Raw genomic sequence first — 24,298 nt, 5'->3', positions numbered from 1 at the left:
GCAGTTCTGGAAAATAATGGCGGCCACACAAAATATTGATACTTCAGAAACTTTCACTAACGGATGTACTCACTTTTGTTGCCGGTGGTTTAGACATTAATGGCTGTATATTTAATTATTTTGAGGGAAGAATAAATTTACACTGTTATATAAGCTGCACACAGACGACTGTCAGTGTTGTCCCATGAAAAATATACTTAAATATCTGATGAAATGTGAGGGGTGTACTTACTTTTGTGATACACTGTATGTCAACATGTAGTAAATTCAGTTGATTGGACCTGATTTGAAAAGACCCAGACCTGTCTATATAAGGTCTCACACCTGCAATACATATCAGAGCAAAAACTAAACCATGAGGAGGAAAGAATGCATGTGGAGCTCTGAGACAGGATTGTGTGGAGGCACAGATCTGGAGAAAGCTACAATAAAATATCTGCACTGAAAGTTCCCAAGAGCACAGTGGCATCCATCCAGATGTTTAGAACAACCAGGCAAGAGGCTTAGGGACGACTCTGTGAAGGTCCTTGAGTGGCTCATCCAGAGCCCTGACTTGAACCCAATTGTACATCTCTGAAGAGACCTGAAAAGCGCTGTCCACTGACTGTTCTCTTCCAACCTGACAGAGCTGGAGAAGAATGGCAGAAATCCATTCCAAATCCCAAATCCAGGTGTGCACACCTTGTGGCATCGTACCCAAGAAGACTGGAGGCTGTAAATACTGCCAAAGGTATTCCAACAGAGTACTGGGTAGAGCGTCTTAATACTTATGTCAAAAAAATATCTCTCTATAATCTCCTAATCTCCTAATGTCATGTAAAAAAAATACTGTCTTACATTGAAGATTTCAAAGAAATCTTTAGGATTCCGTTGAGACTTGCCAACTTCGGCATCTGACTGTGACCCCACGTGACCACTGCAATTAAAATAAATTCAGACGGTTATAATGCAGTCTTTTTCTAAATGAGAGTATTAAGCATGGTGTTTATTTGAATGGTTTATCATTTTTTACATCTGTATTAACCTTGCACACTTATTCGGGTCATCTGTGACCGCTGTGCTTCATCATTACAGTTAAAAACTTCCTTGTTTGCATAAAGTTTGGTCACTGCTGGTAGACCCGTATGACCGTCTGCTTCCATCCACCTGCAGATCCTCCCTTTACACTATGGTCTTTGGCCACTCCCCAAATGCAGCCACTCCTTTTAGCCAATCATTAACTGCATCTACTTTGACACTCTCAATGAGACCCTCACTGCACTGCACCTCCTTTTCTCAATCTATGAATCCTGACACTCACACCCCGCAGGTATTCATAGCCCTATTATCCATGTGCAGTGCCATCTGCTGGAGCCTGAAGTTACTACCACCTGGGTCAACTAGTACATGGAGAATTCTGCCTCATAATAATAATGACTCAGCTCACCACTGTGTTCCAGTACAGCGACTGCATTACTGCAGCATTTGCACCTAACCCCGCATGAAGAAGCCAACAGAACAATGTCACGCTTGAATCACACAGCCGCTTAGGGCCACCAGGGGCCCCCCAAGAGCACCGAGATATTGTGACAAAAATGTATATCTTAATAAATAACATTGAATAATAAAATTAAATGGTATTACACAGGTGAAAGTGATTTTTTATTCATTTATTTTCATATCTGGCACACCGAATGGTGCAAATGCCGATATGCACCACTTGGGTGATCGATAAAGGTCTGGGTGCTTCGGCGTTTTGAAATGATGAAGCATCCAGTGGTATGGTGGTGGTATGAGGGTTACCCCAAATAAAAAAATAAAACATATTCTGCTTAGGGCCCCATAAAGGCTTGGGCTTATCTGAGGAAGTCTGGGAATACCTCTGCTGTGAAGAACAATCTTTTGAGAGTGATTTCTTGAGAGCAGGCTTTTGTCTCTTGTTCTCCTTCAGGAGCTCCTGACTGGATACAGAGGAGTCCGTGGTCTGTCCAGTGTCACTGAGAGACAGAGAGGAGAGTGCTTCAGCTTACTGTATTAATAGAGTCAGTCATGTAGGACATACATTAAACATGCATTAAGAAACAGAACAGGCCAATCAAACTAATCCAAACACAGAGCTTGAATCCACTACCACACTTTATCTATCTATGAGTATTATGCAAATCAGAGATAGATTAAAAAACCTGTTACAGTACCTTTTCACTCTGGCCAATACTTTATGACTGAAGTTGTAAGGGGGGTCTTTAGACTGGTCACTTTTCATGGACACACAGCTGGGTTTGGGTCTATGTAGTGTAAATGACATACACTTATTATTGTCACATAAACACTCACAACAACAACAACCCGTGTGTGCACAAAAACTTTTGCTCTCAATTCATGAAGAAAATGGAACACGCCTAATTTGTCCTGCCCAATAGGAAAACTTTACTATCCTATGCTGTCAGTGAACACATGGCTGTTGAAGGTCTGAGAGATGCTTATTTGATTGGCTGTTGGTGCAGCACACCTAACCCCTCCTGCTGTATTCACTCTGCCCCTGCTCATATTGCTGTTGCTCTGCACTGGTTTGGAGCCTGCGTCAGCACGCAAAAATCTATGTTTACCAATGTTAGACCAATCTTTGTTTCACTTTATTTCTGTTTTTGCAATCTGATCATCAGCTTTTACCTTTTCCCTGTGAGTGATTCCTCCTTTCTGAAGTTCTGAGGCGGGTCTTTAGACTGGTCACTCTTCATGGACACACAGCTGGGTCCAGGTGATTTTGAACTGTTTTACAATAAACACGAAATATGACGTGAAGGCTCCATCAGTTGACATTTAACATTTAAAATCAATCAGTCCAGAATGTCTGATTATAGAAACCAATAGTAAGAATTAAGGGATTTTACTGAACCAATTCATCAGCAGCTCATTTGCTCTAAACTGTGGGGCTGGATTATTTATAAAAACACAAAGATCAGACCGGTATCGGTTAAGAGAATCAGGGGCAAATAAATGGATCATCTGTAGGAAGTAAAGAACGAGAAAAGAAAATAAGGAAGAAAATAATGAGAAAAACATAAAGAAACAAAAGAAGAGAAGTAAGAGAAGAGTGAAACCATGGAAGAAGAAAAACAAACGGAAGTGGAAACTGAAAAGAAAGAGGAGGAAAGAAAGAAAATCACCAAGAATAAACTATTCATCAAAGGTTACTTTTATTTCTAAAGAAACTAAATAACTTACAGGCACGTAACGGAGTGTGGTGAGAAGAGTGCAATAGTAAGGTAAAACACTACCTTTCTGGACCTGGGGATCCCTCCTCTCTGAAGTTCTGAGGCGGGTCTTTAGACTGGTCACTCTTCATGGACACACAGCTGGGTTCAGGTAATTTTGAACTGTTTTACAATAAACACGAAATATGACGTGAAGGCTCCATCAGTTAACATTTAACATTTAAAATCAATCAGTCCAGAATGTCTGATTATAGAAACCAATAGTAAGAATTAAGGGATTTTACTGAACCAATTCATCAGCAGCTCATTTGCTCTAAACTGTGGGGCTGGATTATTTATAAAAACACAAAGATCAGACCGGTATCGGTTAAGAGAATCAGGGGCAAATAAATGGATCATCTGTAGGAAGTAAAGAACGAGAAAAGAAAATAAGGAAGAAAATAATGAGAAAAACATAAAGAAACAAAAGAAGAGAAGTAAGAGAAGAGTGAAACCATGGAAGAAGAAAAACAAACGGAAGTGGAAACTGAAAAGAAAGAGGAGGAAAGAAAGAAAATCACCAAGAATAAACTATTCATCAAAGGTTACTTTTATTTCTAAAGAAACTAAATAACTTACAGGCACGTAACGGAGTGTGGTGAGAAGAGTGCAATAGTAAGGTAAAACACTACCTTTCTGGACCTGGGGATCCCTCCTCTCTGAAGTTCTGAGGCGGGTCTTTAGACTGGTCACTCTTCATGGACACACAGCTGGGTTCAGGTAATTTTGATCTGTTTTACAATAAACATGAAATTTGAAAATTGAAATGTGTCACACCACGTTCTTTATTTGATCATGCGAAGCAAATACAACATTTCTTGCAGGACATCAAGCAATTACGTAAAGCAGAAAGTGTGCAGAAAGCTGAAGGAAATCCAGCTACTCTGAGCTGTATCAATGTTTAGGGTTGCCGTTCAAAACTTGCATTGTCAATGTCCAAAAATATAGAACAAATATCATTACAAACTTCGCTAAAATGCTACGGGACAGTCCTGATTTCCACATTTCCAGATCAAAGATGTACAGGATATCTTGTTAAGGAACAGTCCACTATGCCATTACACACAGGTAAGGATAAGCTTGACTGTGTTCCAGAAATGAATACAAAAACGTTCAGACGAGAAATGGCCAGATTCATAAAACTCTATTTGCTATGACGGGCAAAACATGTAAAAGTATTTAAGTAGCTAATTTAAGAAGATACGCATATTAATAACCAGCGCTCTACCGGTATGATTGTCAAAATGGACCAATAGTCATAGAATCAGAGCCACGGATCAAAGAAACAGAAGTATTGTTTGGTGAAATACTGCAACAAATAAACAACGAAAAAGTAAAAACAGTGGTCTCACTGTGTATTATGTAACACATAAAGGTTTAAAAGTATTTTGTGTTACTGTTTCATTTGTTTTAGTGACTTTTATTCTGGCACTGATCTGTTTGTATTAGTGACTTTTATTCTGGCACTGATCTTTTTGTTTGTATTAGTGACTTTTATTCTGGCACTGATCTGATCTGTTTGTATTAGTGACTTTTATTCTGGCACTGATCTGTTTGTATTAATGACTTTTATTCTGGCACTGATCTGTTTGTATTAGTGACTTTTATTCTGGCACTGATCTTTTTGTTTGTATTAGTGACTTTTATTCTGGCACTGATCTGTTTGTTTGTTTGTATTAGTGACTTTTATTCTGGCACTAATCTGTTTGTTTGTATTAGTGACTTTTATTCTGGCACTGATCTGTTTGTTTGTATTAGTGACTTTTATTCTGGCACTGATCTGTTTGTTTGTTTTAGTGACTTTTATTGTGGCACTGATCTGTTTGTATTAGTGACTTTTATTCTGGCACTGATCTGTTTGTTTGTTTTAGTGACTTTTATTGTGGCACTGATCTGTTTGTTTGTATTAGTGACTTTTATTGTGGCACTGATCTGTTTGTTTGTTTTAGTGACTTTTATTCTGGCACTGATCTGTTTGTTTGTTTTAGTGACTTTTATTCTGGCACTGATTTGTTTGTTTTAGTGATTTTTATTCTGGCACTGATCTGTTTGTTTGTATTAGTGACTTTTATTCTGGCACTGATCTGTTTGTTTTAGTGATTTTTATTCTGGCACTGATCTGTTTGTTTGTTTTAGTGACTTTTATTCTGGCACTGATCTGATCTGTTTGTTTTAGTGACTTTTATTCTGGCACTGATCTGATCTGTTTGTTTGTATTAGTGACTTATTCTGGCACTGATCTGTTTGTTTGAGTGACTTTTATTCTGGCACTGATCTGATCTGTTTGTATTAGTGACTTTTATTCTGGCACTGATCTGTTTGTTTTAGTGACTTTTATTCTGGCACTGATCTGATCTGTTTGTTTGTATTAGTGACTTTTATTCTGGCACTGATCTGTTTGTTTGTATTGGTGACTTTTATTCTGGCACTGATCTGTTTGTTTGTTTTAGTGACTTTTATTCTGGCACTGATATGTTTGTTTGTATTAGTGACTTTTATTCTGGCACTGATCTGTTTGTATCAGTGACTTTTATTCTGGCACTGATCTGTTTGTTTATATTAGTGACTTTTATTCTGGCACTGATCTGTTTGTTTATATTAGTGACTTTTATTCTGGCACTGGTCTGTTTGTATTAGTGACTTTTAAAATGGCACTGATCTGTTTGTTTGTATTGGTGACTTTTAAAATGGCACTGATCTGTTTGTTTGTATTGGTGACTTTTATTCTGGCACGGATCTGTTTGTTTGTTTTAGTGAGTTTTATTCTGGCACTGATCTGTTTGTTTGTATTAGTGACTTTTATTCTGGCACTGATCTGTTTGTATTAGTGACTTTTATTCTGGCACTGATCTGTTTGTTTTAGTGACTTTTATTCTGGCACTGATCTGTTTGTTTGTTTTAGTGACTTTTATTCTGGCACTGATCTGTTTGTTTGTTTTAGTGACTTTTATTCTGGCACGGATCTGTTTGTTTGTTTGTATTAGCGACTTTTATTCTGGCACTGATCTGTTTGTTTGTATTAGTTACTTTTATTCTGGCACTGATCTGTTTGTTTTAGTGACTTTTATTCTGGCACTGATCTGTTTGTTTGTATTAGTGACTTTTATTCTGGCACTGATCTGTTTGTTTTAGTGACTTTTATTCTGGCACTGATCTGATCTGTTTGTATCAGTGACTTTTATTCTGGCACTGATCTGTTTGTTTATATTAGTGACTTTTATTCTGGCACTGATCTGTTTGTTTATATTAGTGACTTTTATTCTGGCACTGATCTGTTTGTATTAGTGACTTTTAAAATGGCACTGATCTGTTTGTTTGTATTGGTGACTTTTAAAATGGCACTGATCTGTTTGTTTGTATTGGTGACTTTTATTCTGGCACGGATCTGTTTGTTTGTTTTAGTGACTTTTATTCTGGCACTGATCTGTTTGTTTGTATTAGTGACTTTTATTCTGGCACTAATCTGTTTGTATTAGTGACTTTTATTCTGGCACTGATCTGTTTGTTTCTATTAGTGACTTTTATTCTGGCACTGATCTGTTTGTATTAGTGACTTTTATTCTGGCACTGATCTGTTTGTTTTAGTGACTTTTATTCTGGCACTGATCTGTTTGTTTGTTTTAGTGACTTTTATTCTGGCACGGATCTGTTTGTTTGTTTGTATTAGCGACTTTTATTCTGGCACTGATCTGTTTGTTTGTATTAGTGACTTTTATTCTGGCACTGATCTGTTTGTTTTAGTGACTTTTATTCTGGCACTGATCTGTTTGTTTGTATTAGTGACTTTTATTCTGGCACTGATCTGTTTGTTTTAGTGACTTTTATTCTGGCACTGATCTGTTGGTTTTAGTGACTTTTATTCTGGCACTGATCTGATCTTTTTGTTTGTATTAGTGACTTTTATTCTGGCACTGATCTGATCTGTTTGTTTGTATTAGTGACTTTTATTCTGGCACTGATCTGTTTGTTTTAGTGACTTTTATTCTGGCACTGATCTGTTTGTTTTAGTGACTTTTATTCTGGCACTGATCTGATCTGTTTGTATTAGTGACTTTTATTCTGGCACTGATCTGTTTGTTTTAGTGACTTTTATTCTGGCACTGATCTGTTTGTTTGTTTTAGTGACTTTTATTCTGGCACTGATCTGTTTGTTTGTTTTAGTGACTTTTATTCTGGCACTGATCTGTTTGTTTTAGTGACTTTTATTCTGGCACTGATCTGTTTGTATTAGTGACTTTTATTCTGGCACTGATCTGTTTGTTTGTATTAGTGACTTTTATTCTGGCACTGATCTGTTTGTTTGTATTAGTGACTTTTATTCTGGCACGGAACTGTTTGTTTTAGTGACTTTTATTCTGGCACGGATCTGTTTGTTTGTTTTAGTGACTTTTATTCTGGCACGGATCTGTTTGTTTTAGTGACTTTTATACTGGCACTGATCTGTTTGTTTGTTTTAGTGACTTTTATTCTGGCACTGATCTGTTTGTATTAGTGACTTTTATTCTGGCACTGATCTGTTTGTTTTAGTGACTTTTATTCTGGCACTGATCTGTTTGTTTGTATTGGTGACTTTTATTCTGGCTCTGATCTGTTTGTTTGTATTAGTGACTTTTATTCTGGCACTGATCTGTTTGTATTAGTGACTTTTATTCTGGCACTGATCTGTTTGTTTTAGTGACTTTTATTCTGGCACTGATCTGTTTGTTTGTTTTAGTGACTTTTATTCTGGCACTGATCTGTTTGTTTGTTTTAGTGACTTTTATTCTGGCACGGATCTGTTTGTTTGTTTGTATTAGCGACTTTTATTCTGGCACTGATCTGTTTGTTTGTATTAGTTACTTTTATTCTGGCACTGATCTGTTTGTTTTAGTGACTTTTATTCTGGCACTGATCTGTTTGTTTGTATTAGTGACTTTTATTCTGGCACTGATCTGTTTGTTTTAGTGACTTTTATTCTGGCACTGATCTGATCTGTTTGTATCGGTGACTTTTATTCTGGCACTGATCTGTTTGTTTATATTAGTGACTTTTATTCTGGCACTGATCTGTTTGTATTAGTGACTTTTAAAATGGCACTGATCTGTTTGTTTGTATTGGTGACTTTTAAAATGGCACTGATCTGTTTGTTTGTATTGGTGACTTTTATTCTGGCACGGATCTGTTTGTTTGTTTTAGTGACTTTTATTCTGGCACTGATCTGTTTGTTTGTATTAGTGACTTTTATTCTGGCACTGATCTGTTTGTATTAATGACTTTTATTCTGGCACTGATCAGTTTGTTTGTATTAGTTACTTTTATTCTGGCACTGATCTGTTTGTATTAGTGACTTTTATTCTGGCACTGATCTGTTTGTTTTAGTGACTTTTATTCTGGCACTGATCTGTTTGTTTGTTTTAGTGACTTTTATTCTGGCACGGATCTGTTTGTTTGTTTGTATTAGCGACTTTTATTCTGGCACTGATCTGTTTGTTTGTATTAGTGACTTTTATTCTGGCACTGATCTGTTTGTTTTAGTGACTTTTATTCTGGCACTGATCTGTTTGTTTGTATTAGTGACTTTTATTCTGGCACTGATCTGTTTGTTTTAGTGACTTTTATTCTGGCACTGATCTGATCTGTTTGTATTAGTGACTTTTATTCTGGCACTGATCTGTTTGTTTTAGTGACTTTTATTCTGGCACTGATCTGTTTGTTTTAGTGACTTTTATTCTGGCACTGATCTGATCTGTTTGTATTAGTGACTTTTATTCTGGCACTGATCTGTTTGTTTTAGTGACTTTTATTCTGGCACTGATCTGTTTGTATTAGTGACTTTTATTCTGGCACTGATCTGTTTGTTTGTATTGGTGACTTTTATTCTGGCACTGATCTGTTTGTTTGTATTGGTGACTTTTATTCTGGCACTGATCTGTTTGTTTGTATTAGTGACTTTTATTCTGGCACTGATCTGTTTGTTTTAGTGACTTTTATTCTGGCACTGATCTGTTGGTTTTAGTGACTTTTATTCTGGCACTGATCTGTTTGTTTTAGTGACTTTTATTCTGGCACTGATCTGTTGGTTTTAGTGACTTTTATTCTGGCACTGATCTGTTGGTTTTAGTGACTTTTATTCTGGCACTGATCTGATCTTTTTGTTTGTATTAGTGACTTTTATTCTGGCACTGATCTGTTTGTTTTAGTGACTTTTATTCTGGCACTGATCTGATCTGTTTGTTTGTATTAGTGACTTTTATTCTGGCACTGATCTGTTTGTTTTAGTGACTTTTATTCTGGCACTGATCTGTTTGTTTTAGTGACTTTTATTCTGGCACTGATCTGATCTGTTTGTATTAGTGACTTTTATTCTGGCACTGATCTGTTTGTTTTAGTGACTTTTATTCTGGCACTGATCTGTTTGTATTAGTGACTTTTATTCTGGCACTGATCTGTTTGTTTGTATTGGTGACTTTTATTCTGGCACTGATCTGTTTGTTTGTATTAGTGACTTTTATTCTGGCACTGATCTGTTTGTTTTAGTGACTTTTATTCTGGCACTGATCTGTTGGTTTTAGTGACTTTTATTCTGGCACTGATCTGATCTGTTTGTTTGTATTAGTGACTTTTATTCTGGCACTGATCTGTTTGTTTGTATTAGTGACTTTTATTCTGGCACTGATCTGTTTGTTTGTATTAGTGACTTTTATTCTGGCACTGATCTGTTTGTATTAGTGACTTTTATTCTGGCACTGATCTGTTTGTTTTAGTGACTTATTCTGGCACTAAGCTGTTTGTTTTAGTGACTTTTATTCTGGCACTGATCTGTTTGTTTGTATTAGTGACTTTTATTCTGGCACTGATCTGTTTGTTTGTTTTAGTGACTTTTATTCTAGCACTGATCTTTTTTTTTTAGTGACTTTTATTCTGGCACTGATTTGTTTGTTTTAGTGACTTATTCTGGCACTGATCTGTTTGTTTGTTTTAGTGACTTTTATTCTGGCACTGATCTGTTTGTATTAGTGACTTTTATTCTGGCACTGATCTGTTTATTTGTATTAGTGACTTTTATTCTGGCACTGATCTGTTTGTTTTAGTGACTTTTATTCTGGCAGTGATCTGTTTGTTTGTTTTAGTGACTTTTATTCTGGCACTGATCTGTTTGTTTGTTTTAGTGACTTTTATTCTGGCACTGATCTGTTTGTTTTAGTGACTTTTATTCTGACACTGATCTGTTTGTTTTAGTGACTTTTATTCTGCCACTCATCTGTTTGTTTGTTTTAGTGACTTTTATTCTGGCACGGATCTGTTTGTTTGTTTTAGTGACTTTTATTCTGGCACGGATCTGTTTGTTCGTTTTAGTGACTTTTATTCTGGCACTGATCTGCTTGTTTTAGTGACTTTTATTCTGGCACTGATCTGTTTGTTTGTTTTAGTGACTTTTATTCTGGCACTGATCTGTTTGTTTTAGTGACTTTTATTCTGGCACTGATCTGTTTGTATTAGTGACTTTTATTTTGGCACGGATCTGTTTGTTTTAGTGACTTTTATTCTGGCACGGATCTGTTTGTTCGTTTTAGTGACTTTTATTCTGGCACGGATCTGTTTGTTTTAGTGACTTTTATTCTGGCACGGATCTGTTTGTTCGTTTTAGTGACTTTTATTCTGGCACGGATTTGTTTGTTCGTTTTAGTGACTTTTATTCTGGCACGGATCTGTTTGTTCGTTTTAGTGACTTTTATTCTGGCACGGATCTGTTTGTTCGTTTTAGTGACTTTTATTCTGGCACAGATCTGTTTGTTCGTTTTAGTGACTTTTATTCTGGCACTGAGCTGTTTGTTTTAGTGACTTTTATTCTGGCACTGATCTGTTTGTATTAGTGACTTTTATTCTGGCACTGATCTGTTTGTATTAGTGACTTTTATTCTGGCACTGATCTGTTTGTTTGTATTAGTGACTTATTCTGGCACTGATCTTTTTGTTTGTATTAGTGACTTTTATTCTGGCACTGATCTGTTTGTTTGTATTGGTGACTTTTATTCTGGCTCTGATCTGTTTGTTTGTATTAGTGACTTTTATTCTGGCACTGATCTGTTTGATTGTTTTAGTGCCTTTTATTCTGGCAGTGATCTGTTTGTTTTAGTGACTTTTATTCTGGCACTGATCTGTTTGTTTTAGTGACTTTTATTCTGGCACTGATCTGTTTGTTTTAGTGACTTATTCTGGCACTGATCTGTTTGTTTGTTTTAGTGACTTATTCTGGCACTGATCTGTTTGTTTGTATTAGTGACTTTTATTCTGGCACTGATCTGTTTGTTTGTATTAGTGACTTTTATTCTGGCACTGATCTGTTTGTTTGTTTTAGTGACTTTTATTCTGGCACTGATCTGTTTGTTTTAGTGACTTTTATTCTGGCACTGATCTGTTTGTTTGTATTAGTGACTTTTATTCTGGCACTGATCTGTTTGTTTTAGTGACTTTTATTCTGGCACTGATCTGTTTGTTTTAGTGACTTTTATTCTGGCACTGATCTGTTTGTTTGTATTAGTGACTTTTATTCTGGCACTGATCTGTTTGTTTTAGTGACTTTTATTCTGGCACTGATCTGTTTGTTTGTTTTAGTGACGTTTATTCTGGCACTGATCTGTTTGTTTGTATTAGTGACTTTTATTCTGGCACTGATCTGTTTGTTTGTATTAGTGACTTTTATTCTGGCACGGATCTGTTTGTTTGTTTTAGTGACTTTTATTCTGGCACGGATCTGTTTGTTTGTTTTAGTGACTTTTATTCTGGCACGGATCTGTTTGTTTGTTTTAGTGACTTATTCTGGCACGGATCTGTTTGTTTGTTTTAGTGACTTTTATTCTGGCACGGATCTGTTTGTTTGTTTTAGTGACTTTTATTCTGGCACGGATCTGTTTGTTCGTTTTAGTGACTTATTCTGGCACGGATCTGTTTGTTCGTTTTAGTGACTTTTATTCTGGCACTGATCTGTTTGTTTGTATTAGTGACTTTTATTCTGGCACTGATCTGTTTGTATTAGTGACTTTTACTCTGGCACTGATCTGTTTGAATTAGTGACTTTTATTCTGGCACTGATCTGTTTGTTTATTTTAGTGACTTTTATTCTGGCACTGATCTGTTTGTTTGTTTTAGTGACTTTTATTCTGAAACTGATCTGTTTATTTGTTTTAGTGACTTTTATTCTGGCACTGATCTGATCTGTTTGTTTGTATTAGTGACTTTTATTCTGGCACTGATCTGTTTGTATTAGTGACTTTTATTCTGGCACTGATCTGTTTGTTTGTTTTAGTGACTTTTATTCTAGCACTGATTTTTTTTTAGTGACTTTTATTCTGGCACTGATTTGTTTGTTTTAGTGACTTATTCTGGCACTGATCTGTTTGTTTGTTTTAGTGACTTTTATTCTGGCACTGATCTGTTTGTATTAGTGACTTTTATTCTGGCACTGATCTGTTTATTTGTATTAGTGACTTTTATTCTGGCACTGATCTGTTTGTTTTAGTGACTTTTATTCTGGCAGTGATCTGTTTGTTTGTTTTAGTGACTTTTATTCTGGCACTGATCTGTTTGTTTGTTTTAGTGACTTTTATTCTGGCACTGATCTGTTTGTTTTAGTGACTTTTATTCTGACACTGATCTGTTTGTTTTAGTGACTTTTATTCTGCCACTCATCTGTTTGTTTGTTTTAGTGACTTTTATTCTGGCACGGATCTGTTTGTTTGTTTTAGTGACTTTTATTCTGGCACGGATCTGTTTGTTCGTTTTAGTGACTTTTATTCTGGCACTGATCTGCTTGTTTTAGTGACTTTTATTCTGGCACTGATCTGTTTGTTTGTTTTAGTGACTTTTATTCTGGCACTGATCTGTTTGTTTTAGTGACTTTTATTCTGGCACTGATCTGTTTGTATTAGTGACTTTTATTTTGGCACGGATCTGTTTGTTTTAGTGACTTTTATTCTGGCACGGATCTGTTTGTTCGTTTTAGTGACTTTTATTCTGGCACGGATCTGTTTGTTTTAGTGACTTTTATTCTGGCACGGATCTGTTTGTTCGTTTTAGTGACTTTTATTCTGGCACGGATTTGTTTGTTCGTTTTAGTGACTTTTATTCTGGCACGGATCTGTTTGTTCGTTTTAGTGACTTTTATTCTGGCACGGATCTGTTTGTTCGTTTTAGTGACTTTTATTCTGGCACAGATCTGTTTGTTCGTTTTAGTGACTTTTATTCTGGCACTGAGCTGTTTGTTTTAGTGACTTTTATTCTGGCACTGATCTGTTTGTATTAGTGACTTTTATTCTGGCACTGATCTGTTTGTATTAGTGACTTTTATTCTGGCACTGATCTGTTTGTTTGTATTAGTGACTTTTATTCTGGCACTGATCTGTTTGTTTGTATTGGTGACTTTTATTCTGGCACTGATCTTTTTGTTTGTATTAGTGACTTTTATTCTGGCACTGATCTGTTTGTTTGTATTGGTGACTTTTATTCTGGCTCTGATCTGTTTGTTTGTATTAGTGACTTTTATTCTGGCACTGATCTGTTTGATTGTTTTAGTGCCTTTTATTCTGGCACTGATCTGTTTGTTTTAGTGACTTTTATTCTGGCACTGATCTGTTTGTTTTAGTGACTTTTATTCTGGCACTGATCTGTTTGTTTTAGTGACTTATTCTGGCACTGATCTGTTTGTTTGTATTAGTGACTTTTATTCTGGCACTGATCTATTTGTTTGTATTAGTGACTTTTATTCTGGCACTGATCTGTTTGTTTGTTTTAGTGACTTTTATTCTGGCACTGATCTGTTTGTTTTAGTGACTTTTATTCTGGCACTGATCTGTTTGTTTGTATTAGTGACTTTTATTCTGGCACTGATCTGTTTGTTTTAGTGACTTTTATTCTGGCACTGATCTGTTTGTTTTAGTGACTTTTATTCTGGCACTGATCTGTTTGTTTGTATTAGTGACTTTTATTCTGGCACTGATCTGTTTGTTTTAGTGACTTTTATTCTGGCACTGATCTGTTTGTTTGTTTTAGTGACGTTTATTCTGGCACTGATCTGTTTGTTTGTATTAGTGACTTTTATTCTGGCACTGATCTGTTTGTTTGTATTAGTGACTTATTCTGGCATGGATCTGTTTGTTTGTTTTAGTGACTTTTATTCTGGCACGGATCTGTTTGTTTGTTTTAGTGACTTTTATTCTGGCACGGATCTGTTTGTTCGTTTTAGTGACTTATTCTGGCACGGATCTGTTTGTTCGTTTTAGTGACTTTTATTCTGGCACTGATCTGTTTGTTTGTATTAGTGACTTTTATTCTGGCACTGATCTGTTTGTATTAGTGACTTTTACTCTGGCACTGATCTGTTTGAATTAGTGACTTTTATGCTGGCACTGATCTGTTTGTTTATTTTAGTGACTTTTATTCTGGCACTGATCTGTTTGTTTGTTTTAGTGACTTTTATTCTGAAACTGATCTGTTTATTTGTTTTAGTGACTTTTATTCTGGCACTGATCTGATCTGTTTGTTTGTATTAGTGACTTTTATTCTGGCACTGATCTGTTTGTATTAGTGACTTTTATTCTGGCACTGATCTGTTTGTTTGTATTAGTGACTTTTATTCTGGCACTGATCTGTTTGTATTAGTGACTTTTATTCTGGCACTGATCTGTTTGTTTGTTTTAGTGACTTATTCTGGCACTAAGCTGTTTGTTTTAGTGACTTTTATTCTGGCACTGATCTGTTTGTTTTAGTGACTTTTATTCTGGCACTAAGCTGTTTGTTTTAGTGACTTTTATTCTGGCACTGATCTGTTTGTTTGTTTTAGTGACTTTTATTCTGGCACCGATCTGTTTGTTTTAGTGACTTTTATTCTGGCACTGAACTGTTTGTTTTAGTGACTTTTATTCTGGCACTGATCTGTTTGTTTGTTTTAGTGACTTTTATTCTGGCACTGATCTGTTTGTTTGTTTTAGTAACTTTTATTCTGGCACTGATCTGTTTGTTTTAGTGACTTTTATTCTGGCACTGATCTGTTTGTTTGTTTTAGTGACTTTTATTCTGGCACTGATCTGTTTGTTTGTTTTAGTGACTTTTATTCTGGCACTGATCTGTTTGTTTGTATTAGTGACTTTTATTCTGGCACTGATGTTTTTGTTTGTATTAGTGACTTTTATTCTGGCACTGATCTGTTTGTTTGTTTTAGTGACTTTTATTCTGGCACTGATCTGTTTGTTTTAGTGACTTTTATTCTGAAACTGATCTGATCTGTTTGTTTGTATTAGTGACTTTTATTCTGGCACTGATCTGTTTGTATTAGTGACTTTTAGTCTGGCACTGATCTGTTTGTTTTAGTGACTTTTATTCTGGCACTGATCTGTTTGTTTGTATTAGTGAGTTTTATTCTGGCACTGATCTGTTTGTTTGTATTAGTGACTTTTATTCTGCCACTGATCTGTTTATTTGTTTTAGTGACTTTTATTCTGGCACTGATCTGATCTGTTTGTTTGTATTAGTGACTTTTATTCTGGCACTGATCTGTTTGTTTGTATTAGTGACTTTTATTCTGGCACTGATCTGTTTGTTTGTATTAGTGACTTTTATTCTGGCACTGATCTGTTTGTATTAGTGACTTTTATTCTGGCACTGATCTGTTTGTTTGTTTTAGTGACTTATTCTGGCACTAAGCTGTTTGTTTTAGTGACTTTTATTCTGGCACTGATCTGTTTGTTTGTTTTAGTGACTTTTATTCTGGCACTGATCTGTTTGTATTAGTGACTTTTATTCTGGCACTGATCTGTTTGTTTGTTTTAGTGACTTTTATTCTGGCACTGATCTGTTTGTTTGTATTAGTTACTTTTATTCTGGCACTGATCTGTTTGTTTTAGTGACTTTTATTCTGGCACTGATCTGTTTGTATTAGTGACTTTTAATCTGGCACTGATCTTTTTTTTGTTTTAGTGACTTTTATTCTGGCACTGATCTGTTTGTTTGTTTTAGTGACTTTTATTCTGGCACTGATCTGATCTGTTTGTTTTAGTGACTTTTATTCTGGCACTGATCTGTTTGTATTAGTGACTTTTATTCTGGCACTGATCTGTTTGTTTGTTTTAGTGACTTTTATTCTGGCACTGATCTGTTTGTATTAGTGACTTTTATTCTGGCACTGATCAGTTTGTTTTAGTGACTTTTATTCTGGCACTGATCTGTTTGTATTAGTGACTTTTATTCTGGCACTGATCTGTTTGTTTGTTTTAGTGACTTTTATTCTGGCACTGATCTGTTTGTTTGTATTAGTGACTTTTATTCTGGCACTGATATTTTTGTTTGTATTAGTGACCTTTATTCTGGCACTGATCTGTTTGTTTGTTTTAGTGACTTTTATTCTGGCACTGATCTGTTTGTTTTAGTGACTTTTATTCTGAAACTGATCTGTTTATTTGTTTTAGTGACTTTTATTCTGGCACTGATCTGATCTGTTTGTTTGTATTAGTGACTTTTATTCTGGCACTGATCTGTTTGTTTGTTTTAGTGACTTTTATTCTGGCACTGATCTGTTTGTTTGTATTAGTGACTTTTATTCTGGCACGGATCTGTTTGTTTTAGTGACTTTTATTCTGGCACTGATCTGTTTGTTTGTTTTAGTGACTTTTATTCTGGCACAGATCTATTTGTTTTAGTGACTTTTATACTGGCACTGATCTGGTTGTTTGTTTTAGTGACTTATTCTGGCACTGATCATTTTGTTTGTTTTAGTGACTTTTATTCTGGCACGGATCTGTTTGTATTACTGACTTTTATTCTGGCACTGATTTATTTGTTTGTTTTATTGACTTTTATTCTGGCACTGATCTGTTTGTTTGTATTGGTGACTTTTATTCTGGCTCTGATCTGTTTGTTTGTTTTAGTGACTTTTATTCTGGCACTGATCTGTTTGTTTGTTTTAGTGACTTTTATTCTGGCACTGATCTGTTTGTTTGTATTAGTGACTTTTATTCTGGCACGGATCTGTTTGTTTGTTTTAGTGACTTTTATTCTGGCACGGATCTGTTTGTTTGTTTTAGTGACTTTTATTCTGGCACGGATCTGTTTGTTTGTTTTAGTGACTTATTCTGGCACGGATCTGTTTGTTTGTTTTAGTGACTTTTATTCTGGCACGGATCTGTTTGTTCGTTTTAGTGACTTATTCTGGCACGGATCTGTTTGTTCGTTTTAGTGACTTTTATTCTGGCACTGATCTGTTTGTATTAGTGACTTTTACTCTGGCACTGATCTGTTTGAATTAGTGACTTTTATTCTGGCACTGATCTGTTTGTTTGTTTTAGTGACTTTTATTCTGGCACTGATCTGTTTGTATTAGTGACTTTTATTCTGAAACTGATCTGTTTATTTGTTTTAGTGACTTTTATTCTGGCACTGATCTGTTTGTATTAGTGACTTTTACTCTGGCACTGATCTTTTTGAATTAGTGACTTTTATTCTGGCACTGATCTGTTTGTTTGTTTTAGTGACTTTTATTCTGGCACTGATCTGTTTGTTTGTTTTAGTGACTTTTATTCTGAAACTGATCTGTTTATTTGTTTTAGTGACTTTTATTCTGGCACTGATCTGTTTGTATTAGTGACTTTTACTCTGGCACTGATCTGTTTGAATTAGTGACTTTTATTCTGGCACTGATCTGTTTGTTTGTTTTAGTGACTTTTATTCTGGCACTGATCTGTTTGTTTGTTTTAGTGACTTTTATTCTGAAACTGATCTGTTTATTTGTTTTAGTGACTTTTATTCTGGCACTGATCTGATCTGTTTGTTTGTATTAGTGACTTTTATTCTGGCACTGATCTGTTTGTATTAGTGACTTTTATTCTGGCACTGATCTGTTTGTTTGTATTAGTGACTTTTATTCTGGCACTGATCTGTTTGTATTAGTGACTTTTATTCTGGCACTGATCTGTTTGTTTGTTTTAGTGACTTATTCTGGCACTAAGCTGTTTGTTTTAGTGACTTTTATTCTGGCACTGATCTGTTTGTTTTAGTGACTTTTATTCTGGCACTAAGCTGTTTGTTTTAGTGACTTTTATTCTGGCACTGATCTGTTTGTTTGTTTTAGTGACTTTTATTCTGGCACTGATCTGTTTGTTTGTTTTAGTGACTTTTATTCTGGCACCGATCTGTTTGTTTTAGTGACTTTTATTCTGGCACTGAACTGTTTGTTTTAGTGACTTTTATTCTGGCACTGATCTGTTTGTTTGTTTTAGTGACTTTTATTCTGGCACTGATCTGTTTGTTTGTTTTAGTGACTTTTATTCTGGCACTGATCTGTTTGTTTGTTTTAGTGACTTTTATTCTGGCACTGATCTGTTTGTTTGTATTAGTGACTTTTATTCTGGCACTGATCTGTTTGTTTGTTTTAGTGACTTTTATTCTGGCACTGATCAGTTTGTTTTAGTGACTTTTATTCTGAAACTGATCTGTTTATTTGTTTTAGTGACTTTTATTCTGGCACTGATCTGATCTGTTTGTTTGTATTAGTGACTTTTATTCTGGCACTGATCTGTTTGTATTAGTGACTTTTAGTCTGGCACTGATCTGTTTGTTTTAGTGACTTTTATTCTGGCACTGATCTGTTTGTTTGTATTAGTGAGTTTTATTCTGGCACTGATCTGTTTGTTTGTATTAGTGACTTTTATTCTGGCACTGATCTGTTTATTTGTTTTAGTGACTTTTATTCTGGCACTGATCTGATCTGTTTGTTTGTATTAGTGACTTTTATTCTGGCACTGATCTGTTTGTTTGTATTAGTGACTTTTATTCTGGCACTGATCTGTTTGTTTGTATTAGTGACTTTTATTCTGGCACTGATCTGTTTGTATTAGTGACTTTTATTCTGGCACTGATCTGTTTGTTTGTTTTAGTGACTTATTCTGGCACTAAGCTGTTTGTTTTAGTGACTTTTATTCTGGCACTGATCTGTTTGTTTGTTTTAGTGACTTTTATTCTGGCACTGATCTGTTTGTATTAGTGACTTTTATTCTGGCACTGATCTGTTTGTTTGTATTAGTTACTTTTATTCTGGCACTGATCTGTTTGTTTTAGTGACTTTTATTCTGGCACTGATCTGTTTGTATTAGTGACTTTTAATCTGGCACTGATCTTTTTTTTGTTTTAGTGACTTTTATTCTGGCACTGATCTGTTTGTTTGTTTTAGTGACTTTTATTCTGGCACTGATCTGATCTGTTTGTTTTAGTGACTTTTATTCTGGCACTGATCTGTTTGTATTAGTGACTTTTATTCTGGCACTGATCTGTTTGTTTTAGTGACTTTTATTCTGGCACTGATCTGTTTGTATTAGTGACTTTTATTCTGGCACTGATCTGTTTGTTTGTTTTAGTGACTTTTATTCTGGCACTGATCTGTTTGTATTAGTGACTTTTATTCTGGCACTGATCTGTTTGTTTGTTTTAGTGACTTTTATTCTGGCACTGATCTGTTTATATTAGTGACTTTTATTCTGGCACTGATCTGTTTGTTTGTGTTAGTGACTTTTATTCTGGCACCGATCTGTTTGTTTTAGTGACTTATTCTGGCACTGATCTGTTTGTATTAGTGACTTTTATTCTGGCACTGATCTGTTTGTTTGTATTAGTGAATTTTATTCTGGCACTGATCTGTTTGTTTGTATTAGTGACTTTTATTCTGGCACTGATCTGTTTGTTTGTTTTAGTGACTTTTATTCTGGCACTGATCTGTTTGTTTGTATTAGTGACTTTTATTCTGGCACTGATCTGTTTGTTTGTATTAGTGACTTTTATTCTGGCACTGATCTGTTTGTTTGTATTAGTGACTTTTATTCTGGCACTGATCTGTTTATTTGTATTAGTGACTTTTATTCTGGCACTGATCTGTGTGTTTGTATTAGTGACTTTTATTCTGGCACTGATCTGTGTGTTTGTTTTAGTGACTTTTATTCTGGCACTGATCTGTTTGTATTAGTGACTTTTATTCTGGCACTGATCTGTTTGTTTGTATTAGTGACTTTTATTCTGGCACTGATCTGTTTGTTTTAGTGACTTTTATTCTGGCACTGATCTGTTTGTTTTAGTGACTTTTTCTGGCACTGATCTGTTTGTTTGTATTAGTGACTTTTATTCTGGCACTGATCTGTTTGTTTTAGTGACTTTTATTCTGGCACTGATCTGTTTGTTTGTTTTAGTGACTTTTATTCTGGCACTGAACTGTTTGTATTAGTGACTTTTATTCTGGCACTGATCTGTTTGTTTGTTTTAGTGACTTTTATTCTGGCACTGAACTGTTTGTTTTAGTGACTTTTATTCTGGCACTGATCTGTTTGTTTGTTTTAGTGACTTTTATTCTGGCACTGATCTGTTTGTTTTAGTGACTTTTATTCTGGCACTGATCTGTTTGTTTGTTTTAGTGACTTTTATTCTGGCACTGATCTGTTTGTTTTAGTGACTTTTATTCTGGCACTGATCTGTTTGTTTTAGTGACTTTTATTCTGGCACTGATCTGTTTGTTTGTTTTAGTGACTTTTATTCTGGCACTGAACTGTTTGTATTAGTGACTTTTATTCTGGCACTGATCTGTTTGTTTGTTTTAGTGACTTTTATTCTGGCACTGATCTGTTTGTTTGTTTTAGTGACTTTTATTCTGGCACTAAGCTGTTTGTTTTAGTGACTTTTATTCTGGCACTGATCTGTTTGTTTTAGTGACTTTTATTCTGGCACTAAGCTGTTTGTTTTAGTGACTTTTATTCTGGCACTGATCTGTTTGTTTGTTTTAGTGACTTTTATTCTGGCACCGATCTGTTTGTTTTAGTGACTTTTATTCTGGCACTGAACTGTTTGTTTTAGTGACTTTTATTCTGGCACTGATCTGTTTGTTTTAGTGACTTTTATTCTGGCACTGATCTGTTTGTTTTAGTGACTTTTATTCTGGCACTGATCTGTTTGTTTGTTTTAGTGACTTTTATTCTGGCACTGAACTGTTTGTATTAGTGACTTTTATTCTGGCACTGATCTGTTTGTTTGTTTTAGTGACTTTTATTCTGGCACTGATCTGTTTGTTTGTTTTAGTGACTTTTATTCTGGCACTAAGCTGTTTGTTTTAGTGACTTTTATTCTGGCACTGATCTGTTTGTTTTAGTGACTTTTATTCTGGCACTAAGCTGTTTGTTTTAGTGACTTTTATTCTGGCACTGATCTGTTTGTTTGTTTTAGTGACTTTTATTCTGGCACCGATCTGTTTGTTTTAGTGACTTTTATTCTGGCACTGAACTGTTTGTTTTAGTGACTTTTATTCTGGCACTGATCTGTTTGTTTGTTTTAGTGACTTTTATTCTGGCACTGATCTGTTTGTTTGTTTTAGTGACTTTTATTCTGGCACTGATCTGTTTGTTTGTTTTAGTGACTTTTATTCTGGCACTGATCTGTTTGTATTAGTGACTTTTATTCTGGCACTGATCTGTTTGTTTGTTTTAGTGACTTTTATTCTGGCACTGATCTGTTTGTATTAGTGACTTTTATTCTGGCACTGATGTGTTTGTTTGTTTTAGTGACTTTTATTCTGGCACTGATCTGTTTATATTAGTGACTTTTATTCTGGCACTGATCTGTTTGTTTGTGTTAGTGACTTTTATTCTGGCACCGATCTGTTTGTTTTAGTGACTTATTCTGGCACTGATCTGTTTGTATTAGTGACTTTTATTCTGGCACTGATCTGTTTGTTTGTATTAGTGAATTTTATTCTGGCACTGATCTGTTTGTTTGTTTTAGTGACTTTTATTCTGGCACTGATCTGTTTGTTTGTATTAGTGACTTTTATTCTGGCACTGATCTGTTTGTTTGTATTAGTGACTTTTATTCTGGCACTGATCTGTTTATTTGTATTAGTGACTTTTATTCTGGCACTGATCTGTTTGTTTGAATTAGTGAGTTTTATTCTGGCACTGATCTGTTTGTTTGTATTAGTGACTTTTATTCTGTCACTGATCTGTTTGTTTGTTTTAGTGACTTTTATTCTGGCACTGATCTGTTTGTATTAGTGACTTTTATTCTGGCACTGATCTGTTTGTTTGTATTAGTGACTTTTATTCTGGCACTGATCTGTTTGTTTTAGTGACTTTTATTCTGGCACTGATCTGTTTGTTTGTTTTAGTGACTTTTTCTGGCACGATCTGTTTGTTTGTATTAGTGACTTTTATTCTGGCACTGATCTGTTTGTTTGTATTAGTGACTTTTATTCTGGCACTGATCTGTTTGTTTTAGTGACTTTTATTCTGGCACTGATCTGTTTGTTTGTTTTAGTGACTTTTATTCTGGCACTGAACTGTTTGTATTAGTGACTTTTATTCTGGCACTGATCTGTTTGTTTGTTTTAGTGACTTTTATTCTGGCACTGAACTGTTTGTTTTAGTGACTTTTATTCTGGCACTGATCTGTTTGTTTGTTTTAGTGACTTTTATTCTGGCACTGATCTGTTTGTTTTAGTGACTTTTATTCTGGCACTGATCTGTTTGTTTTAGTGACTTTTATTCTGGCACTGATCTGTTTGTTTGTTTTAGTGACTTTTATTCTGGCACTGATCTGTTTGTTTGTATTAGTGTCTTTTATTCTGGCACTGATCTGTTTGTTTTAGTGACTTTTATTCTGGCACTGATCTGTTTGTTTGTTTTAGTGACTTTTATTCTGGCACTGATCTGTTTGTTTTAGTGACTTTTATTCTGGCACTGATCTGTTTGTTTTAGTGACTTTTATTCTGGCACTGATCCGTTTGTTTGTATTAGTGACTTTTATTCTGACACTGATCTGTTTGTTTTAGTGACTTTTATTCTGGCACTGATCTGTTTGTTTGTTTTAGTGACTTTTATTCTGGCACTGATCTGTTTGTTTTAGTGACTTTTATTCTGGCACTGATCTGTTTGTATTATTGACTTTTATTCTGGCACTGATCTGTTTGTTTGTTTTAGTGACTTTTATTCTGGCACTGATCTGTTTGTTTGTTTTAGTGACTTTTATTCTGGCACTGATCTGATCTGTTTGTTTTAGTGACTTTTATTCTGGCACTGATCTGTTTGTATTAGTGACTTTTATTCTGGCACTGATCTGTTTGTATTAGTGACTTTTATTCTGGCACTGATCTGTTTGTTTGTTTTAGTGACTTTTATTCTGGCACTGATCTGTTTGTTTGTTTTAGTGACTTTTATTCTGGCACTGATCTGATCTGTTTGTTTTAGTGACTTTTATTCTGGCACTGATCTGTTTGTATTAGTGACTTTTATTCTGGCACTGATCTGTTTGTATTAGTGACTTTTATTCTGGCACTGATCAGTTTGTTTTAGTGACTTTTATTCTGGCACTGATCTGTTTGTTTGTTTTAGTGACTTTTATTCTGGCACTGATCTGTTTGTTTGTTTTAGTGACTTTTATTCTGGCACTGATCTGATCGGTTTGTTTTAGTGACTTTTATTCTGGCACTGATCTGTTTGTTTGTATTAGTGACTTTTATTCTGGCACTGATCTGTTTGTATTAGTGACTTTTATTCTGGCACTGATCAGTTTGTTTTAGTGACTTTTATTCTGGCACTGATCTGTTTGTATTAGTGACTTTTATTCTGGCACTGATCTGTTTGTTTTAGTGACTTTTATTCTGGCACTGATCTGTTTGTATTAGTGACTTTTATTCTGGCACTGATCTGTTTGTTTGTTTTAGTGACTTTTATTCTGGCACTGATCTGTTTGTTTGTGTTAGTGACTTATTCTGGCACTGATCTGTTTGTTTGTTTTAGTGACTTTTATTTTGGCACTGATCTGTTTGTTTGTATTAGTGACTTTTATTCTGGCACTGATCTGTTTGTTTGTATTAGTGACTTTTATTCTGGCACTGATCTGTTTGCTTGTATTAGTGACTTTTATTCTGGCACTGATCTGATCTGTTTGTTTTAGTGACTTTTATTCTGGCACTGATCTGTTTGTATTAGTGACTTTTATTCTGGCACTGATCTGTTTGTATTAGTGACTTTTATTCTGGCACTGATCTGTTTGTTTGTTTTAGTGACTTT

The 24,298-nt window shown here is 35.1% G+C and overlaps 1 protein-coding gene across 1 annotated transcript in view; it reads right to left on the bottom strand.

Annotated features, from left to right (window-relative positions):
• Positions 1-24,298, bottom strand: part of LOC140538943 (uncharacterized) — a 65,061-nt gene that overhangs the window by 22,430 nt on the left and 18,333 nt on the right. The window contains exons 3-8 of the mRNA XM_072661503.1: positions 3,866-3,964; positions 3,258-3,356; positions 2,650-2,748; positions 2,175-2,264; positions 1,860-1,976; positions 838-916 (exon numbers count right to left, since the gene is read on the bottom strand). Coding sequence (XP_072517604.1) covers positions 838-916; positions 1,860-1,976; positions 2,175-2,264; positions 2,650-2,748; positions 3,258-3,356; positions 3,866-3,964 — 583 coding nt within the window. The remainder of the gene's footprint in view (positions 1-837; positions 917-1,859; positions 1,977-2,174; positions 2,265-2,649; positions 2,749-3,257; positions 3,357-3,865; positions 3,965-24,298) is intronic.

Source organism: Salminus brasiliensis, chromosome 18 (assembly GCF_030463535.1).
Source record: "Salminus brasiliensis chromosome 18, fSalBra1.hap2, whole genome shotgun sequence".
Taxonomy (NCBI): Eukaryota; Metazoa; Chordata; class Actinopteri; order Characiformes; family Bryconidae; genus Salminus; species Salminus brasiliensis.
Note: the sequence above shows the minus strand (reverse complement) of the source record. Positions and strands in the feature narration are given on the sequence as shown.